The sequence below is a fragment of the Callorhinus ursinus genome, unplaced genomic scaffold (genome assembly GCF_003265705.2).
Source record: "Callorhinus ursinus isolate GAN/ISIS: 27379988/994484 unplaced genomic scaffold, GSC_fseal_2.0 scaffold5, whole genome shotgun sequence".
Lineage (NCBI taxonomy): Eukaryota > Metazoa > Chordata > Mammalia > Carnivora > Otariidae > Callorhinus > Callorhinus ursinus.
This window is the reverse complement of record NW_027397067.1, coordinates 38,532,764-38,554,572: the sequence shown is the minus strand read 5'-3', so window position 1 is coordinate 38,554,572 and position 21,809 is coordinate 38,532,764. Positions and strand designations below refer to the sequence as shown.

Genomic DNA, 21,809 nt, shown 5'->3' with positions numbered 1-21,809 from the left:
ACTGCTTTATAAGAAAGACCATAATAACAAGGCTTAAACAAGATAGAAGCTTATTTCTGTATTTTCTATAATAGCTCATAATTGAGCTGGTGTATTCATTCTGCTCTGGTGAAGTGTTATTGGACTCAATCTCATTGCTTTGCCAACTTTAATGTATGGCTCTGTCTCATTGCCCAAGATGAATGCTTTTCCTCCAGCCGCCATATTCCCTGTCTAGCCATCAGGAAGGAGGTAAGGGGAGGAGAGGTAGTTCTCCTTAAAAGTATGACCCATAAGTAGCATCTATCAGTTTCACTGAATATCTCATTGGGCAGAACTTAGTCATACTATACAAAGCAGACTGGAAATTGTAATCTTTAGCTGTCTAGACTGCTAATTCTGTTACTGAAGCAGAAGGGAAGAACTGCTCTTGGGGATAACAAGTAGTCTTTCCCACTAGCTACTTTTTAATAAAAGAAAAATTATTTATTAATTTAGTTTCCAAATTTTTGTCAGTCTGTATAATTTAAAAGATATGAAAATACTCTATTAGCTTTTTCTTCTAGTATTTAACTCTGTATTTCTAAATAAAATGTTTAAATTGTTTCTAATTTTTTTATTTTTTGATATTGGCAGCCTCTTTTGGAAAATGAGAACATCTTCCACATCAGTTCCCTCACTTCTTTACCTGTCTATCTTCCCTCACTACCATATAGTTATTTCACAAGTTTCAGTTTTAACTGAATTACCACTCTTTATGTAAATACAGGTGCTTAGCCAAGAGATGCATATCTATTTCATACAATCCATCATTTTTCTTGGAGCTAATGTTTGCATTGTTTTTCTGTACAACTGCTGTTAACTTTTCCCCTTAAATGCTCCAAAAACTCTGTCACACTTACCTATAATATTTTTCTTATGCACAAATATATCAGTTGGTATTTTTTTTCCACCTGAGGAGACTTCTCTTTCAGAATCCACCATTATCCTGTTCTCGTATGGGCTGTTTACTCTTCAGTACTGTTGTCCTGGAATGTACTTTGACTATTATCTTGGGATACCCCATTGTAATTCTTTGGTTTCTTTCTTCTTTTAATTTTTATTTCATTTCATTTCATTTCATTTATGAGAGAGAGCACGTGTGACCTGGTGGAGGAGCAGAGGGGGCGGGAGAAAGAATCTCAAGCAGACTCTATGTTGAGTGCAGAGCCCAATGTGGGGCTCAGTCTCACGACACTGAGACCATGACCTGAGTTGAAATCAAGAGTCAGCGGCTTAACCAACTGAGCCACCCAGGCATCTCTTCTTTCTCCTTTTTAAATTGAAGTACAATTCACCATTTAAACCACTTTAAAATGTATAATTTGGTAGCTTTTAGTACAATATTGTACAAACACCACCACTATCTAGTTTCAGAACATTTTTATAATCCCAAAAGGAACCTCATACCCCTTAAATGGTCATTTTCCATTCTCCCCTTTGCCCAGCCACTGACAAACCCTAATTTACTTTTTGTCTTAATGGATATACTTATTCTGAACATCTCCTCTAATGGAATTATATTATGTGTGACCTTTTGTGTCTGGCTTCTTTCACTTACCGTAAGATTTTCAAGGTTCATCCATGTGTAGCATGTATCAGTACTTCATTCTTCATTCCTTTTTATGGCTAAATGATATTTTCTTGTATCGATATGTCACATTTTGTTTAACTTTCAGTTGATGGACATTTGGGTTGTAAACTTTTTGGCTATTATGAATAATGTTGCTATGAATATTTGTCGTGTTTGAACACCTGTTTTCATTTCTCTTGGATATACACCTGGGATTGGACTTGCCAGGTCACGTGGTAATTCTATGTTTAATTTTTTGAGGAATTGCCAAACTGTTTTCCACAGTGGCTATACCATTTTACATTCCCAGTAGCAATATGTAAGGGTTCCAATTTCTTGATGTCTTTGTTAGGGTCTTTTTAAAATTTTTTTATTTTTTAAATTTTTAAAAAAGATTTTATTTATGTATTTGAGAGAGAGAGAAGCAAGAGAAGAGAGCACAAGCATGAGAGCACAAGCATGGGGAGGGGTGGAGGGAGAAAGAGAAGCAGACTCCCTGCCGAGCAGGGAGCCCGATGTGGGGCTCGATCCCAAGACCCTGGGATCATGACCTGAGCCGAAGGCAGACGCTTAACTGACGGAGCCACCCAGTCGCGCCCCTAGGATCTTTTTTTATTATAGTCATTTCAGTGGGTGTGAAGTGGTATCTTGTTGTGATTTTGATTTACATTTCTCTGATGACTAATGATTTTGAGTGTCTTTTCATGTGCTTATTGGCCATTTGTATTTTTTCTTTGGAGAAAGGTCTATCCAAGTCCCTTGACCATATTTTAATTGGGTTATTTTATTTTTGTGGTTGAGTTACAAGTTTTGGATACTACACTTTCATTTATTTTCTCTCTGCCTCTCCCTCCCCCCGCCTGCATGCTCAGTTCCTTTCTTCCCCTCCATACACACACACACACACACACACGTACGTGTGTGTATATAAGGTATTTGAGATATATATATTAGACCTTTATCAGATATATGATATTAGGCTCTTATCAGATATATACTTATCAGATATATAATTTACACATATTTTCTCCTAGAGTTTCTTTTCATTCTCTTGATAGTGTACGTATCTGTACAAATTAAAAAAAATTGATGAAGTCTAGTTTCTTTTTTGTTGCTCATGGTTTTGATGTCATGTTTAAGAAATCATTGCCAAATCTCAAGTCATGGAGATTTACCCCTATAAGTTTTATAGTTTTAGCTCTTACATTTAGGTCTTTTTTTCCATTTTGAATTAGTTTTTATATATAGTGTTAAGTATAAGCCCAAATTCAGTTTTGTTTTGTTTTTTTTTGCCTTGGATATCCAGTTGTCTCATCACCATTTGTTAAAGAGACTATTTTTTTCTCCATTGGATGATCTTGGCACCTTTGTTGAAAATCATTTGAGCACAGGAGTATGTTTTTATTCCTCAACTTTCAGTTTTGTTTCCTTGATCTGTATGTCTGTCCTATACCAGTACCACACTGTTTTGATTACTGTAGCTTTATATAGTAAGTTTTGAAATTGGGAAGTGTGAGTCTTCAACTTTGTTCTTTTTCAAGATTGTTTTGGCTATTTGGGATTTCTTGCAATTCCATGTGATTTTTAGGATCAGCTTTCCTATTTCTGCAAAAAAGGCTCCTTTTCTTTCAAAAGGAATTTTGATAGGGCTAATAATAGTGAACTTGTAGATCGCTTTGGGGGATGTTAACAATATTAAATTTTTCAGTCCATGAACATGGAGTGTATTTCCATTTATTTCAATCTTTATTTTATTAGTGTCTTGGTTTTCAGTGTATAAGTCTTGTACCTCTTCAGTTAAATTTACTCCTAATTATTCTTTGTCATGCTAATGGAACTGTTTTCTTAATTTCCTTTTTGGACTGTTTATTGGTAGTGTAGGAAATACAACTGATTTTGTGTGGGGACATTGAGCTTACAGAAATAAAAAGGATTATAAGAATACCCAGTAGTGCAATTGCTGGGTCGTATGGTAGCTCTGTTTTCAACTTTTCTCCTGCTGGGTTTAGGCTTTATTTGCTGTTCGTTCTCCAGCTCCTTTAGGTGTAGGGTTAGGTTGTGTATTTGAGACCTTTCTTGTTTCTTGAGAAAGGTTTGTATTGCTATATACTTTCCTCTTAGGACTGCCTTTGCTGCATCCCAAAGATTTTGAACAGTTGTGATTTCATTTTCATTTGTTTCCATGAGTTTTTTTTTTTTAATTCTTTAATTTCCTGCTTGACCCATTCATTCTTTAGTAGGATGCTCTTTAGCCTCCATGTATTTGAGTTCTTTTCGACTTACTCTTGTGATTGAGTTCTAGTTTCAAAGCACTGTGGTCTGAAAATATGCAGGGAATGATCCCAGTCAAAAACTAATGCTGTAGGGTGCCTGGGTGGCTCAGTCGTTAAGCGTCTGCCCTCGGCTCAGGTCATGATCCCAGAGTCCTGGGATCAAGTCCCACATCGGGCTCCCTGCTCAGCGGGAAGCCTGCTTCTCCCTCTCCCACTCCCCCTGCTTGTGTTCCCTCTCTCGTTGTGTCTCTCTCTGTCAAATAAATAAATATTTAAAAAAAAAAAACTAATGATGTAATGTATGGTGATTAACATAACATAATAAAATTAAAAAAAAGGATTATAAGAAAATACATTTAAGTATATGCCAACAAATTAGATAACCTAGGTTCAATAGAAAAATTACTAAAAACATGGAAATTACCAAAACTTCCTTAAGATGAAATAGAATATCTAAATAAATATATAGCAAGTATGGAGATTGAATTTGTAATAAAAGGTCTCCTAACAAAGAAGAGTCCAGGACTTGATGGCTCCACTGGTGAATTCTACCAAACATTTAAAGAAGAATTAACACGACTTTCTCAAACTCTTCCAAAATATTGAAGAGGAATACTTCTCAACTATCCTGTTAGGCCAATATTACTCTGATACCAAAGCCAGACAAAGACATCATATGAAAAGAAAACTATAGCTCAGTAATCCTTAGAATATTAGGTACAAAAATACCAGTAAATCAAACCTAGCAGCAGGAAAAAACTTCTTTTTCATTCATTCACTTTTAACTTATTTTTGTGATTGGATCTAAAGTGAGTATCTTGAGACAGCATATAATTGGATCATATTTTTAATCCGTTCCTCCAATCTCTGCCCTTTAATTGGAGTGCTTATCACTGACATTTAATTGAAATTATTGAATAAGAAAGGATTAATTTCACCCATTTTGCTGTTTGTCTTCTATAAGTCTTATATCTTTTTTGTTTTTCATTTCCTCCATTAATGCCTTCTTTTGTGTTTAATAGATCTTCATCATTTTATTTCCTTTTTAATCCCTTATTATATATTTATATATTACATATATATAATATATATTTATATATATATTTTTATCCCTTATTATATATATATATATTATTTTCCTAGTAGTTACACTGGGGAATTACTTAATTTATAAAAATCTAGTGTAAATATCAATTTAGTTTCAATATTATACAAAACTTTCCCCTATATAGTTTCATCCCACCTTACAATGCCATTGTCACAAATTCCATCTTCCAATGTTGTATAATCTATTAACCTAGATTTATAATTCTGCAATTTTATGTATTTGTCTTTCAAGTCATATAGAAATAAAGGGGAGTTACATCCAAAAATTCATTGATACTAGTTTTTAACTTGCCAGTGTAGTTAGGTTTACTGGTGTTTACTTCTCAATGTGGATTCCAGTTACTTTGTACTTTCTTATTTCAGCTTAAAGGATTCCCTTTAGCATTTTTTCTAAGGCAAAGATTGTCTTATAACAGTTTGCTTATAATGCATCTCAGTGTGAACCTCTTTGCGTGTATTCAATTTGTAGTTCATCGAGCTTCTTTGTTGTGTCAGTGTATGTATTTCATCAAATTGGGGAGTTTTCTGCCATTATTTCTTTAAATATTTTTTTTTGTCCTTTCTCTCTCCCCTCTCCTCCTTTGATTCCCATTATGCGTTTGCTGGTATTCTCGCTGTGCTCTCACAAGTATCTTAGGTTCTGTTCATTCTTCATTTTTTTTTCTTTATACTTCTCAGACTGGGTAATGTCAATTGACTTTAAATTTGCTGACTCTCCTGCCTGCTCATATTTGCTATTGAACCATTCTAGTGAAGTTTTCACTTCGGTTATTGTACTTTTTTTTCCAGAATTTGTTTGGTTCCTTTTTATACTTTTTATTTCTTTATGGATATTTTCTTTTTGGCAAGACACTTTCTTATGGTTTCCTTTAGTTCTTTGAGCACACTTAAAATAGTTTATTTAAAGTCTTTCTCTTGGGCACCTGGGTGGCTCAGTTGTTAAGTGTCTGCCTTTGGCTCAGGTCATGATCCCAGGTTCCTGGGATTGAGTCCCACATCGGGCTCCCTGTTCAGTGGGAAGCCTGCTTCTCCCTCTCCCACTCCCCCTGCTTGTGTTCCCTCTCTCTCTGTGTCTCTCTCTCTGTCAAATAAATAAATAAAATCTTTAAAACAATAAAGTCTTTCTCTAGTAAATCCAGTATCTCTGCATCCTCAGAGAAAGTTTCTGTTAATTTCTCTTTTTCCTATGTATGGGCCATACTTTCTTCATTCTTTGCATGCATTGTATTTTGTTGTTGTTTTTGAAAACTGAGTATTTTGAGTATAATGTATTAACTCTGGAAATCAGATTTTCTCCTTTTTGAAGGGTCTGTTACTGCTTGTTGTAATTTTTGTTGTTTGTCTAGTGGCTTTTGTGAACTAATGTTGTAAAGTCTATGTTCCATGTGGCCACTCATGTCTCTGTTGTGATATATTCATGGTCAGCTGATGATTTGGCAGAGAATTCCTTTAATGCCTAGAATCAAAAAACAGAAAAGGAAAAAAAAAAACCTCTCCCAATCTTTGCATATGGCTTCTATATGTGTGTTGGGGTGTGCCTTTAGTAAGTACTGGATCGGGCAGTTTACAACTCTTCCTTTGACTTTACTTCTTGCTTCTGAGAAACTGGAAGGTCAGCCAGAGGTGACAGCTTAGGACCTTCTTAAGTCTTTCTATGAGCATGAGCCTAGCCTCTACATTGCATGTAGCCTTGTAGATTCCTAGGAAAATCTGAGTCTTTCTGTGCCCTTATTCCCCAAAGCATCTTTTCCCCTAATCTTTATTCCTAAGCTTTTTGGGTTTTCCTATTTGTTTTAATTGTTATCCCTTCTCCCAGGTGGAATTGGCTAATACATTTCCCTATAAATGTTTTGACAAATGGATTCAGATAGCAGCCTCAGGTCCAGGAGAGTTCTTAGGTGAGATAAAGGCAAGTCCTTTGAGATGGTTCTTTAGGGAGCCACCAGACAGATCAAAATGAACAACCACAGTTCTCTGAGAATATGATTTGCACTGCTCTCTCCAGTACTGGGAACCTGTACCAGGAATGAGAGGAGTTGTTTTCAAGGCCATCGCCAAGCTGGATTAGGGGAGATGTTCTCAGGCAAGTTAAAATGCCACAAAACTCATCAGCAAATTTAGCTGTTCTTTTCTTTACTAAGCATTCCCCTGGTTGTGTAAACTTTTGATTCCAGAAAAAGTTGGTTCTGGAAGTTTTTGACAGTTTGTTGCTTTGGTGGAGGGATAGACTTTTAGGGTTTCTTTCTTGGTTATTTTTGCTTGGTTACTCGCTTGTTTCTTGACTCTTAGGTTTTTCTTCTTTTCTGATTTACTTCCTCATTTTGCTCAGTGCATTTTCCAGGAGCTTCAAAAAAGGGTATTGGTTTGTGAATTCTTTGAATTTGTGTATTTGAAAATGTACTAATTACATGCTTGATTGATAGTTTGATTAGATAGAAAATTCCAGGTAGAATGAACCTCTAAAAGTCAAACACAGAAGGTTGGATATCATACAATATTTATATAAAATATCTAGAAAATGCAAATTCGTAGAAAGAATGATTGCTTAGATGGGATTGAGAATGGAGAGTAACTACAAATGGGAATGAGGTATCAGATGGTAGTTGATATAAATATTCTAAAGCTAGATTGTGGCAGTGATTTCCCAGCTCTGTAAATATACTAAAAATCATACAGTTGCACACTCAAAAGGAATGAATTGTATAGTATGTGAATTATACTTCAACAAAGCTATGGAGGAGGAGGAAAAGGAGAATTTGCAGGATTGCTTGGTAGTATTGTCAAAACTTGCCAAGTGAAACCTTCCTGAGGCAGGGAATGTCTTCAACCTCAGGAGGCTGTATTTGGGAACACACATTCATATAGAACTAGCTGAGTTTTCATTCTACAAAGTTCAGTGCCATTCAGGTCCCCAGTACTTACAAATGGCCTTGTTTTCTGTTCTTGTTTTTGTTTTTGCTGTTATTGGCTTTGGAAGTATTTCGGATTTTGTGTTTATCTTTGCTCTTCTAAATTTCCTTTGTGTAGGTTTTTTTCCCCTCTTTTTTTTTCTGGGAAGTTGGTGCACTTTGGTTCTTCTGATGTGGAATTTTGTGGATATTTCTTTGATAATTTTCTCATCTCCATCTTCTCTATTTTCTTCCTGAAATGTCTATTATAGTCAGATATTAGTGATATTAGTCTACTTGATTCTCTAATTTTCTTTCTTATTTTCTATCTTCTCATTCTTTTGTTTTGCTTCCTAATAGCTTTCCCCAATTTCTTTATCTGGCAGCGTAGCCCAGAGAACAACTTGTAATTGAGTATTAGCCGTTAGTTCTTTTAAAAGCCACAAGTCATTTGCATCACTGGAAAATTCTCATTCAGCTTTTACATGTACTACAGCAGCAACAGCTGCCCAGGTTCTTGCTCTTTCCCTCTCTTTTTCATCGTCTAAGTTTAGAATCCTTAGCCCCCAGTGCCTATTACTTTTTAAAAGATCTTTATTGGGGCACCTGGGTGGCACTGAACTTTGTAGAATTAAAAGCCAATTAATACAGCCTGCTGGAAAATGAAGCTAAATGCCTTAAAATTTTAGAATGAAAATAATTTCAACCTGGATTTTTGTTAATCAAATTTTACATTTAATCCATACTATGAAAACTCAGCTAGTTCTATATGAATATGTGTTCCCAAAGTACAGCCTCCTGAGGTTGAAGACATTCCCTGCCTCAGGAAGGTTTCACTTGGCAAGTTTTGACAATACTACACAGGTTTAAGCATCTGACTCTTGATTTCAGCCCAGGTCATGATCTCAGGGTCATGAGATCAAGCCCCATGTCGGGCTCCCTGCTCAGTGTAGAGTCTGCTTAAGATTCTCTCTCCTCTCTCTGCTTCTCCCCCCACTAACATAAATAAATCTAAAAAAAAAAAAAAACCCAACAGAAAGATTTTTACTGAGGAATGATTTACATACTATAAAATACACCATTTTAACTACTGTCTTTTTAAGTAAATTTGCAGAGTTGTGTGACCATTAACACAATTCGGTTTTAGAACATACTTATCACCACAAAAAGAATCCTGTCCACATTTACAGTCAGGACCCATTCTCATACCACCCAGCCCCAGGCAACTAATATTAATCATTATCTCTATTGATTTGCCTGTTCTGGACATTTCATGTAAATGGAATCATAAATAAATCTTTTACATATGACTTCTTTCACTTAACAATGTTTTTCAGGCTCATCTGTGTTGTAGCACTAACCAATAGTTCCTTCCTTTTTATTGCTGAGTAAGTATGTTCATTGTATGGCTATACCACATTTTGTTGATCTGTTTACCAGCTGATGGACATTTTTGTTGTTTTCAGTTTTGGAAAGCATGAATAATGTTCCTATGAACATTCCTGTAAAAGTTTTTGTGTGGATACGTTTTCATTCTCTTGGGTAGAAGTGGGATTACTGGGTCATATGGTAAATGTATGCCTAATTTCATGACAAATTTGTTCCAAGTGACTATCACCAGCAATATCTGGAAATTCTAGTTGTTTTTAGTCCTTGCCAACACTTAGTATTGACAATTCATACGATTTTTTAGTTATAGCAATTTTTTTTTAAAGATTTTATTTATTTATTTGACAGAAAGAGACATAGCAAGAGAGGAAACCCAAGCAGAGGGAGTGTGAGAGGGAGAAGCAGGCTTCCTGCAGAGCAGGGCGCCCGATGCAGGACTCGATCCCAGGACTCTGGGATCATGACCTGAGCCAAAGGCAGACGCTTAACGACTGAGCCACCCAGGCGCCCCTAGTTATAGCAATTCTAAGAGGTCCTGGTTTCCAAAGTACTATAAACCCAGCAATTTCATTACTGGTTTTTTACCAAAGAGAAATGAAAAAAATGTATCCACACAAAAACTTATATCCATTTTATCCAAGTTGTCAAATGTTGGCTTATAGTTATTCATAGTATCTCTTTTTTTCTATTCAACATCTGTACAATCTGTGGTCAGCCCCCTTTTTTTTTTTTTAAATTATGTATTTTAGAGAGGGAGAAAGAGCCGGGGGCGGGGGTGCGGAAAGAGGGGCGGAGGGACAGGGTAGAGAGAATCTTAAGCAGAGCCCGACATGGGGCTTGATCCCATGACCCTGAGATTGTGACTTGAGCCAAAACCAAGAACAGGACACTTAATTGTGCCACCCAGGTGCCCCTGGACAACCCGTTTTTGATCCTTGGCATTTGTTTTTTGTGTTCTTTTCTGCATCAATTAATCTAGCCCAAGATTTGTCAAATTCATTTCTCTTTTTCAAAGAACCAGCTTTGGCATTTTAATTTTACATATTTTCTATTTTGGTGATATCTACTTATAAATTTTTTTCTTATACTTAAGGTTTAGTTCTTTTTCTAGCATTTTAAAATGGATTGTTAGGTCATTTGTTGTAGATATATTCTTATAAGAATTTATAAATTTCTATTGGAGCACCGCTTTAGATATACTCCACAAATTTTGGTGTCGTCATTCACTTTAAAATAGTTTTAATTTCCTCATTATTTTATCTTTGACTTGTGAGTTATTTTAAAGTATGTTATTTAATTTCTAAGATACTTGAAGTTTTTCTGGATTATAGATTTCTTAACTTTGTTATCAGAGAATATAGTCTTTATGATTTCAAGTCTCTTAAATTTATTTTTTTAGCATTGTTTTATTGGAACACAATTGACATATACATTATATTAGTTTCAGGTGTACAACATAATGATTCAAAATTTGTATATATTGGGAAATGACCATTTCAATAAGTCAACTTAACATCTGTCACCATACATATTTCCAAATTTTTTTTCTCCTGTTGTACTCTCTTGGCAACTTTCATATGTGTGGTACAATATTATTAACTACAGTCACCATGGTGCATATTATTCCCATGACTTATTTATTTTATAACTGGAAATTTGTACCTTTTTACCACCTTTCCCCACTTTGCATGTGTTCCACCTCCTGACTCTGGCAACCTCCAATTTGTTCAGTGACCTTAGTTTTTCTTTAAGATTCCACATATAAGTGAGGCTGTGCTGTATTTGTGTTTCTCCATTTGACTTCTTTCACTTAATACCCTCTAAGTTCATCCATGTTGTCAAAAATGACAAGATTTCATTCTTTTTTATGGTTGAGTAATATTCTAGTGTGTTTTCTTTTCTTTATCCATTTTCTTTATCCATTCCTATATCAGTAAACAGGTTGCTTCCATACTTTGGCTATTGTAAATAATGCTGTGGTGAACGTGGGGGTACATTATGTTTTCGAATTAGTGTTTTTGTTTTCCATGGGTAAATATCCAGAAGCTGGATTTTATATTTCTATTTTTATTTTTTTTGAAGAACCTTCAATACTACGTTTCATATTGGCTGTACCAGTTTACATTCTCACAGACTGCATGAGTTTCCTTTTCTCCATATCCTTGTCAATGTTTGCTATTTTTTTGTCTTTTTGATAGACTAGCTATTTTGACTGGTGTGAAGTGATAGCTCATTGTGGTTTTGATTTATATTTCTCTGATGCTTAAATATTGAGCATATTTTCATGTGTCTTTTTGCCATCTGTATGTCTTCTTTGGAAAAATCTCTATTCAGGTTCTGACCATCTTTAATTGGATTTATTTTGGTGTTGAGTTGTAGAATTCTTTATATATTTTAGATATTAACCCCTTATCAGTGTATCATTTTCAAATATCTTCTATTTGGTAGGTTGTCTTTTAATTTTGTTGATTTCTTTTGCCTTGCAAAAGCTTTTTAATTTGATGTAGTCCCAATTGTTTATTTTTGCTTTTGTTTCCCTTGCCTAATGAGACAGGTCTAAAATAATATTGCTAAGACTGAGGTCCAAGAGATTACTACCTTTTATTTTATTTTAGGAGTTTTATGGTTTTAAGTCTTACTTTTAGCTCTTTCATCCATTTTGAGTTTATTTTTGTGTGTGGTATAAGAAAGCAGTCAAGTTTCATTCTTTTGTATATTGCCATCCAGTTTTCCAGCACCATATTGAAGAATTTTTTTTTAAAAGATTTTATTTGTTTATTTGAGAGAGAGTGGTCAGAGCACGCACGGGGGGTGGGGTGGTGCTTGGCAGAGGGAGAGGGAGGAGACTCCCTGCTGAGTGGGGAGCCTGACGCGGTGCTCAATCCTAAACCAAAGGCAGACACTTAACCGACTGAACCACCCAGGTCCTCCTTGAAGAGACTGTCTTTCCCCATTGTGTATTTTTGACTCTTTATCATAGATTAATTGACCATATAAGTGTGGGTTTGTTTCTGGGCTTCCTATTCTGTTCCATTTGATCTCTAGGTCTTTTTCTGGAGCGGGTACCACAATGTTTTCATAGCTTTCTAGTATAGTTTGAAATTGGAGTGTGATTCCTCTAGTTTTGTTCTTTCTTCAAGATAGATTTGGCTGCTCATGGTCTTTTTTGGTTCCACATGTTTTAGGATTTTTTTTGTTGTTCTAGTTCTGTGAAAAATGACATTAGTATTTTAGTAGGGATTGCATTAAATCTGTAAATTGCTTTGAGTAATGTGAACATTTTAACAATATCAATTCTTCCAGTCCATGAGCATGGAATATCTTTCCATTTATTTGTGTCATCTTCAGTTTCTTTCATCAATGTGCTATAGTTTTTAGAGTATAGGGTTTTTTATCTCCTTGGCTAAATTTATTCCTATTTTATTTTTCTAATGCAGTTGTAAATGGGATTGTTTTCTTAATTTGTCTTCCTGTTAATTTGTAATTAGTGTATAGAAACAATAGATTTCTGTATTTTAATTGTATTCTGCATCTTACTGAATTCACTTAATAGGTTTTTTATGGAGTCTTTAGGGTTTTCCATATAAAGTATCATGTCATCTGCAAATAGTGACAGCTTTACATCTTCCTTACCAATTTGAATGCTTTGTATTACTTGTCTAATTGTTGTGGCTATGATTTCCTGTATTATGCTGAATAAAAGTGACAAGAGTGGATATCCTTGTCTTGTCGGATATCCTTGTCTTGTTCCTGATCTTAGAGAATGGAGCACTGGGTGTTATATGCAAGCAATTAATCAGGGAACACTACATCAAAAACTAATGTAATATATGGTGATTAACATAATAAAAAATAAAAATAAGCTTTCAACTTTTACCATTGGGTATGATTTTAACTGTGGGTTCATCCTCCTTGTGTTTTATTATGTTGAGGGATATTTCCTCTGTACCCACTGTGACCTATTTAATGTATAGTTGAATTTTGTTTGCTAATATTTTGAGGATTTTTGCATCTATGTTAATCAAGGCCTGAATTTTTTTGTGGCATCCTTTAAGAAAAGGATGTATCAGGGTAATGCTAGTCTCATGAGTTTAGAAGAGTTTCAGAAGGATTGGTATTAATTCTTGTTTGAATGTTTGGTAGAATTCGTCTGGTCCTGGAGTTTTGTTTGTTGGGAGGTTTTTGATTACTGATACAATCTCCTTACTAATAATTTGTTCAGATTTTCTCTTCTCTGAAAATGTCTTTTAACCTCACATGACTCAATCTCACACGACTACCCTTTACTTCAGATGACAGTTGCAAGTAGTAGGTCCCCAGATATTCAAAACTTCTGTCCAACTTGGCTATAAATTAGAGGTTAAGTCTCCCTTCTTGGTCTTGATCATTTGCTAGAACAGCTCACAGAACTTAGGGAAAACTAACACTTAACCAGCTTATTATATAATAAAAGATATGATATAAGGATACAGATGAAGAACCAAATGAAGAGATACATAGGGCGAGGTCTAGAAGACCCAAGTGCAGGAGCTTCTGTCCCTGTGGAGTTGGGGCGTGCCACCCTCCTGGTACATGGATGTGTTCATCAACCCAGAAACTCTCCAAACCCCATACTTGGGGATTTTGATGGAGGCATTATCATGTGGCATGATCAATCATTAACTCAATCTCTAGCCCTTCCCCTTCTGGGAAGAGGTTGGGGGTAGGACTGAAAGTCTCAGTCTTCTAATCATGGCTTGATCTTTCTGTTGACCAACCTCTGTCCAGAAGCCCACCAGAAGTCACCTCATTAGAACGAAGGTCATTTCTGTCACCCAGGAAAATTCAAGGGATTTAAGAGCTCTATGTCAGGAAGTAGGGTCAAAAACCAAATACTAGAACAAAAGATGCTCCTAAGTACTCTTATCATTTAAAGAAATTACAAGGGTTTTAGGAGCTTTGTGCAAGGAACCAGGGATGGAGACCGGTAGATATTTTTTTCTGTTTCACAGTACGGGATTCTAGCTTGTCACTTCTTTTCTATTAGCACTTTAAAGATATTGCTCTGCTGTTTCTGGCTCAGCAAGTGATCTTTTATGGTGACAGTTTCTGATGAGAAATATGCAGATATTTGAAGCATTGTTTTTATTCTTTAAAGATAAGGACCCTGTCTTGGATCTTTTTCACCATTACCTAGCACATCTCTGATGTGTAGATGTACAATAAATTTTTCTTGAATTTATTTTGATTGTATTACATCTTAAGCCTTTCTAGTCTTAATTTACTTATTAGGGTTCTATTTTGGCAGGATCAGAATTGTCCAACATGTATTATTGCCGTTAAGCTTTATAACATCCCTTCACTAGATATGAATAACCAGATGAAAGAAACCATGCATTACTGATTTTTTGAAATGTTTCTCTCCCATTTTTCCTTCGTTATCTGGCTTCCTTTCCATGTAAAAGGAAAAAAGGAGGCAGTAGATACTTATCAAAATTATTTGCTTCTCTTCTCTTTTGCATAGAAACTCATTTCATAAAATAATGGACTATTAAGGGACATTCAGAAAACAATGAGCCAAAAAGTGTTCTGCGAAAGTTCTTTATTTTATAACATTAATCTTATGTTTAATATCTATAGAGAGAATTAAATACAGCAGAGATTTCCTGTTGAAGCTCTCAAGTGTTTCCATCTGCAGAAAAAAACCAGACTTTCTGCCTGATCATCCCATTGTACTTCAAAAACCAGTAAGTAGTTCTAATTTTGTATTAACTCTAAAATATTTGTCTTTAGTATTTTCACTGGATTATCTCCCTAGATTTTAAATCTTACTGTGGACTATAATTCAGAAAAGTAGCTAAGTCTAAATGTATAATATAACCAATTACTCTTAAGTAATTACCACGCTGGTCAAGAAATAGAATGGAATTTTAAGAAATATTTTTTCCATTGAAAGATAAAGAGCCTCAGAGTTGTATTGTTTTTCATTTAAGTTCTATAATCCATCTGCAGATGATTTTACTGTATGATGTAAGGTAGGGGTCAAGTTTTATTTTTTTCTACATGGATATCTAGTCATCCTAGCAATATTTACTGAAAGGACAGTCCTCTGCCACCTTTGCAGCAATATATGTGTGGTCTGTTTCTGGGCCCTTTACTCTTCTCAGTTCGTCTTTTTATATATGATAAAACAAGTCACCCCACTTATTCTTTGGTGTGTTTTTGCTGTTCTTAGTGCTTTATATTTGTGTCACTGCATCAAATTTCATCAAAATAAATACACCTCTTTTAGCACATTGATTGGAAACTGACAGGAGTTTTGGTATCAGGCTTGGGTTCAAATTGTAGCTTCACCTTGTGTTCTAGTGTACCGCTCAAACTTAAGTCACTTAACCTTGAACCTCAGTTTTGTGATTGCCGATGAGGTTGGATAATGTATAGAACGACTTGGATAGTACTTAGCGTTCTCATTATGCACTTAGTAAATTGTCTATTTCCATTTTGACTACAATTTAGAGTTTCCACAAACTTTTTTTATATGGGTAAAAGTATTCTATTGAGATGAACTCAGAATATAAGTATGCTGAGAGTGGCTCAAATAACATACCACCCGTGCTCTCCATTTTTGGGATTTCTAGCCCTTTGGAATACAAAGCCTCTTTTCCTCTTAAAACTCCCTAAACTTGTAGAACCTTTAAGCAGAAATTTAGGTTTCTTTCATAACCTCGCACACAGGAATATTTTATCATGAAAAATGTTGATGGGAAAATTTTCCCACCTTAGGAATCTTAGGAGTATGTATGAATAAATTTAACTTGAGTGCTATATAAAATATGGCCACTTTTTCATTTGCAGACTTATTTCATCTCTTTTATTTTGTAAATAAAATTTTGACATATTATTTTGAACACGCCAGGTACCACAACAACAGAACAGGTTTGGAATACAATCTAGTATATTTAAAAATGAATTACATATTTTTCAAACATAGAACTGTTATGACAAATTCCAGTTACTTTAATACTTTGTATAGTAACATGCACTTAAGATCTGTAAACACTTAATAGGATCACAGTATTTGGTTTGATTAAGTAGTAAAAACTGTATTCATTCAAATTAATTGATAAATTAACTTTTCTTCTATGTTACAGGAAAACCACCAAAGTTTTAAGTAGCATTTTAAGAACAGATGAATTTGAAGATAAAGAATTATTCGTTTTCTATTTTGGACACCTGCAAATGAAGTGGATCTAGTAACGATAACTGTAATGGACTGTGACAATTCAGTTTATTTTTAATTTTGATGGTTGGGTATTTGGTTTCTCCTAAAATGAGAAAGATATTTTAAACTATAAAGAATTTTCTAATCAGTTGCAGCTTTGCAGGTAGTTTCCTGCATAAATTGGAAAGTAACACTGGAAAGTAAGAATTTGGTTAGTAAAATGGGAAAGCTGTATTTATAATTTGCATGCTACTTGCAATTTTTTGTTTTTCATCTCTTGTAATAATGGAAATGTAAGCTGTAAAGATTCTCAAATATATACGCTATGATGTATATATGGTACATAATTTCTTGTTGCTTTTAAAGTTGGCTTTTGTTCTGTATTCCACTGATTTCCTACCAGCACTCTGAAAGGATCTTCACAATCTCTCCAGAGGCTTAAAACAATGCATAGTTCTCAATGACAGGAAGGAGAATATTTTAATAGGCATCTCTTTAGTCTCTAGGTTTTTGTAATAGGCATCTCTTTAGTCTCTAGGTTTTTGATAAAATTGTTTAAGATTCATAATTACTAGCAGAGATTGACAGTTTGGAAACAATGAAACTCAAGGTGAAAAATAGCTGCTACTTGTTGTCTCTAATCAGACCCCATGAACAGAAGAAGTTGGGCAATTGCAAAATTGATATTTCCAAAAGAGGAAAAATTTAGGCATTTGCAAATAACTGAGGTATATTAAGTTTCAATTCTATAATTTCTTATGACAAGAACATGTATGGATGAAGAATTTGGGGGCTAAACTTTTAGCTCCTAGAAATTTTATATAATCTGCATTTTGTCACTCTGGATGTTACTAATGAAAAAGTTTCTTCCAGCATAGTGTCAAAAAAAAAATGCTGATATAAAGGTAAGTGTAAACTCTCCCTACTTCTATTCTCTCAGATCCCCAGGTCTACTGGCAAGGCATTCAAGACCATCATTTAGCAGAAAGTTTATCATAAACTGAATTCTGAACTCCTAAAACCACTGGTCTTTGGGCTTGTTACCTGCATTCAAGCTTTAGTCCGTGGTAGGCTTCCCATCTTGGTCTTTTAGTACACTACTTTTCATTACTTTGTTCCCCAGAAAATTTTTTTTTGTAAATAGGGAAAAAAATACAGTAAAACCATAAATTTACGGGTTACTTAAAAATGATACATTTAAACCTAGGGCCCAGATTTTTCATTTATTTTTTGTCCTGTTTTCCCTTTATATTACTGTAGATTCCAGTGTGTATATATGTATATATATACACACACACAATTTATGCATAATTTGTATAAGAGCTGGAGCCAGTATTACCATAATTAAATTGGTTTGCTTTATTATTTACCTATTTTCAAAGTTTTTTTTTGACTCTAGTTAAAAAAACGATGATAGAACCTATTCCAGTTTGGAATCTAAAGAGCCCTTCCGCTCAGCACTGTTACTGAGGGCAGAAATCTTTTTAAAGTCATACCACCATTGTACTTTGGAAACTGCCTCACACTTAAAAAGACTTAGGAACTTTCTGAATCTAATACTGAAATATGTCTTGATTGGCTATAATTTGTATTTTTTGAAACCATTCATAACCAACCCTTTCAAGAAGAGTTTTATGTCAAAAGTTACTGTATATAATCAGAGTGAGATTGCAAAGACTGTTTTATTATCTGTTTGCCTTTGTACATATGTATAGCTTGTTTGAATAATCATTGTACATCTCCATTAATGTTCTCTGCTTTGTATATAAATTAAAAGAGTTTAGCCAGGTGTTGTTTCATAGTGTTTGTCATCTTTAGAAATGACCAGAGACAGACAGACAGATATATATATACACACACACACACACATTTGTGTGTGTGTGTGTGTATGTCAAAATTTACTGCCCTTGTCTCGTAGAAGCTATGAAAACAATTTTTACTTAGATGGATGAGGACTGAGGGGTATATAAAGGTACACCTTTGATTGAAGCTAATATTCCATAAATTCGTTTGAGAAAATATTTTAGGTCAAATTTTATATTTATAATTTAGTTCAATCTTCTGAGTTTTCCCAACAGTAAAAAAAAAAAAAAATTAGTTTTTCCTTGAAGACCTGTGGTTTCAAAGGAATTTGGACTATAGGATAACATGGTAACAAACTTCATATGCACTGGATTTTTATTAGCAGCATCTATCAGAATACATTTTATTAAAAATATATGAGCTTGTATAGCAAATATATTAGGTACACGGAACACACCAACTGTTCTGGTGAAAGTAGAATTGTCATTCTAGTGTTGAAATTGGAAAAAAGTTTTCTGTCTAGTACCTTCCCTATTTTATTACTTCCTTAAAGTTTTGTGCTTGTTTTATATTTCTTGTTTACTTAGGTTAAAATTTTATTATTTAAATATTTTGAAATTATTTAAATGCAAATGTCTATTTTTCGTAAGAAGATTAGTCCTCTGGATCATATGCCAAAAAATTTGAATCAGATTTTCTCAAAGTAAAATTCTCCCATTTTCTTGATTTGTTGAACTTACATATAAGGGAATTATGATGCTAATAAATGATATAATGGTGTTACAGTACTAAATGGTACCCTATCACAGAATTGTTCACTTGTGAAAAACCAGTTTATAACCTGATAGGTATATAGAGTCTATAGATTACAGCCAAGACTGTTGTATGCTCATGTATTAACATTTTTTTTTTTTTAGCTTAAACAACAGAAAAGTGTTTTCTTACAGTTCTAGAGACTGGAAGTCCAAGATCAAGGTGCTAGCAAGGTTGATTTCTTCTGAGGCCTCTCCTGGCTGGCTGTTGGCACCTTCTTACTGTGACCTCATGTGACCCTTTCTCTGTGCACTTGCTGTCGCTCTCTCTGCACATAAGGACACCATTTTGGGTCACATATTAGCTTTTTCAGTAAAGTGAATACTCATAAGATCATGAGTTGGGAATGGAGTGAGCACTACCAAAGAATAAACTTCAGTCACAGAAAATCAGTTACTTAAAAATGACAAAACACTGATTTAACCTTGATAGTTTATGACAAATCTACAAAAGCTATATCCTATGCAGTGATACTCTAAAAGTTTCCACTTCGATTATTTTTTATCATTTCTTTTTCACAATTTTTTTCCTTTATGTGTATTTTTTTTCACATATTAGGATTTTGCCACTAAAGGGTTTTAGGTTACAATGTAGCAAAACAGCAAAAATTGAGAATAGTGAACTTCAAAAATTTAGCTAAACTTCACATGAAAGATATAGAAGACATTTTAGAAGAGTGCACATCTTTAATATATTAAAAGTATAGATTAGTAACTGCAGAGAATTTTCTAATTCACATTTTAGATAAGAATACTTGTTTTGCACTTGGAACCATAAAGAAAATGTCTAGGAACATCTAGTTGTTCAGGATCCACCATGAAGCTGAAAAGAGAAAAACAACTATTATTAAATGAAAATAATTGCCAGGGTAAGTTAGTTCAAGGTGTAATCATTCTTAAAGAGACTATTTTCTCTCACCTTTAGTCTGCATAATTATCTTTCAAGTTAGTCACTATTTCCTGTTTGAACCAAGATTGAACTCTTCCTATGCAGTATTTGTACCAGATCTTTTGGCACTTGGTCATAGTCTGTTTGTTAGGTATGAATGGAGCTTATCTTGGTAATGAGATTATAAATGATAATTTATAATTATCATATAAATATAATAATATATTTATATAAATATATATAAATATATATATTTAATATATATAATATTATATATAATATAAAATATTATATATAATATATATAATATAAAATATATAAATATATATAAATATAATAATATAATTATATTATATTATATTTAACATATATATATTATATATATAATTATATTATAATTATATTTAACATATATATATATTATATAATATAATATAATTATATTATAACATGATTATAAATCATGTTGTTTTTATCTACCCAGTACTGGCAGCAGTTTGGGAATGTAAGATACTTTTACATAACAGTTTCAGAAAAATTGGGTATAAGCACGTGGATGTGTTTTAAATATTTTTTAGTATATATTGTAAAATTGAAAATGTTTTCCCTAGTGAATATAAATATCCCAAAGACAAATCTGTGGCAAAGAAGTAAGACTGGTAGAATGCTGTGAGAAACAGACAAATGGAAAGGATTGAAATTTGTTTGCAAATCTATTTGAGATATACTGGTTGGCAATAGGATCTTAACTTTCTGGTGTATCTTCTTTTCTCATAGCCAAGGCCTTTCTCATTTGCCAAGGGATATTCTGCTCCACAGACCGAATTCTTCATATTTTGGCCTGGGGGTTTTATGATGGCTAGTGAGCCTGTTTGGCTGTACTCCATTATGTCTCATTTGAATGATTTTGATATTTGAGAGTCCATAGGAATATATTTCTTAAGATGTTTCTTAGGTAAACCACTTAGAAACTTAATAAAAACAATCTTATCAGAAATCATAATTTGTGAGTTAAATTAAAAATACAAACCTACCCATCTCTGTATAATAGGTATTTTTTTTCAGATTTTTATTTTAGGTCTAAATATGTGCAGCTGAAATGCTTTTGTTTTTATTTTAGCCTTCATATAACAAAATTCGTAAGACTGGTTACTAAAAATATTAGAAGTCATATGGCCATTAAAACTTTAATATTTATAAGCTAATTCCAGCTGTTTGTGCAGAGAAGTGTGTCTGCTGTTGCAATTTATAAAACTTTCACATTAAAAAAAAAATAGGATGCCCCAAATAGATGTTAAAAATCTTGAGATTTAAAAAACTGTTAGAAATCAAACCTGTCTTTTCTTTTCGTTCTTCCAAATTTCAGTGGTCACTTTTGAAATTAGATGTGATAAGAAAATTAGGGTAACAAAAGCATTAAACTGCATTGAATTTGGGTTCTGAGAATAAGAACTGATCCAATATTATTTGTGCCCAACTTTTCTCTCTAAATTAGGAAATGCTGTGAGAGAGAAAGAATAATAGAAAAATTTCAGCCATGTTAATGGCTTCCTTATTTGAGGATTAAATCAGAGATATTCAGCAAGAGAAATTTTGCAAGTCCACAATCCTGTCCTTAAGAGCTAGAGTAAGTACCTAAAGCTCAGGCAGAGATGATAGGTCTGCTGACTGGAAAGCATTCACACCTGATCTCCCCCATCTCACCTACCTTCAATTCCAGAATTTATCTTTTCACTTTCCATTAAATCTACCCCAATTTTTAAATTCCTACCACTGTATTAAAACTGTTCTCTTGAACAGTGACCTCTTGTCAAATCCAGTTTTCAGTCCCATTCTCTTCAGTCCAACCCCACTGC

General features: G+C 33.9%; 2 protein-coding genes across 2 annotated transcripts in view; one reads left to right on the top strand and one right to left on the bottom strand.

Moving 5' to 3' along the window:
• Positions 1-16,782, top strand: part of CUNH8orf88 (chromosome unknown C8orf88 homolog) — a 35,686-nt gene extending 18,904 nt beyond the window's left edge. The window contains exons 5-6 of the mRNA XM_025870816.2: positions 14,868-14,974; positions 16,379-16,782. Coding sequence (XP_025726601.1) covers positions 14,868-14,974; positions 16,379-16,402 — 131 coding nt within the window. The 3' untranslated portion in view covers positions 16,403-16,782. The remainder of the gene's footprint in view (positions 1-14,867; positions 14,975-16,378) is intronic.
• Positions 16,783-16,973: 191 nt separating this feature from the next.
• The window catches only part of NECAB1 (N-terminal EF-hand calcium binding protein 1), a 190,620-nt gene continuing 185,784 nt past the window's right edge, over positions 16,974-21,809 (bottom strand). The window contains exon 13 of the mRNA XM_025871486.2: positions 16,974-19,887. Within this exon, the coding sequence (XP_025727271.1) occupies positions 19,862-19,887 (26 nt within the window). The 3' untranslated portion in view covers positions 16,974-19,861. The remainder of the gene's footprint in view (positions 19,888-21,809) is intronic.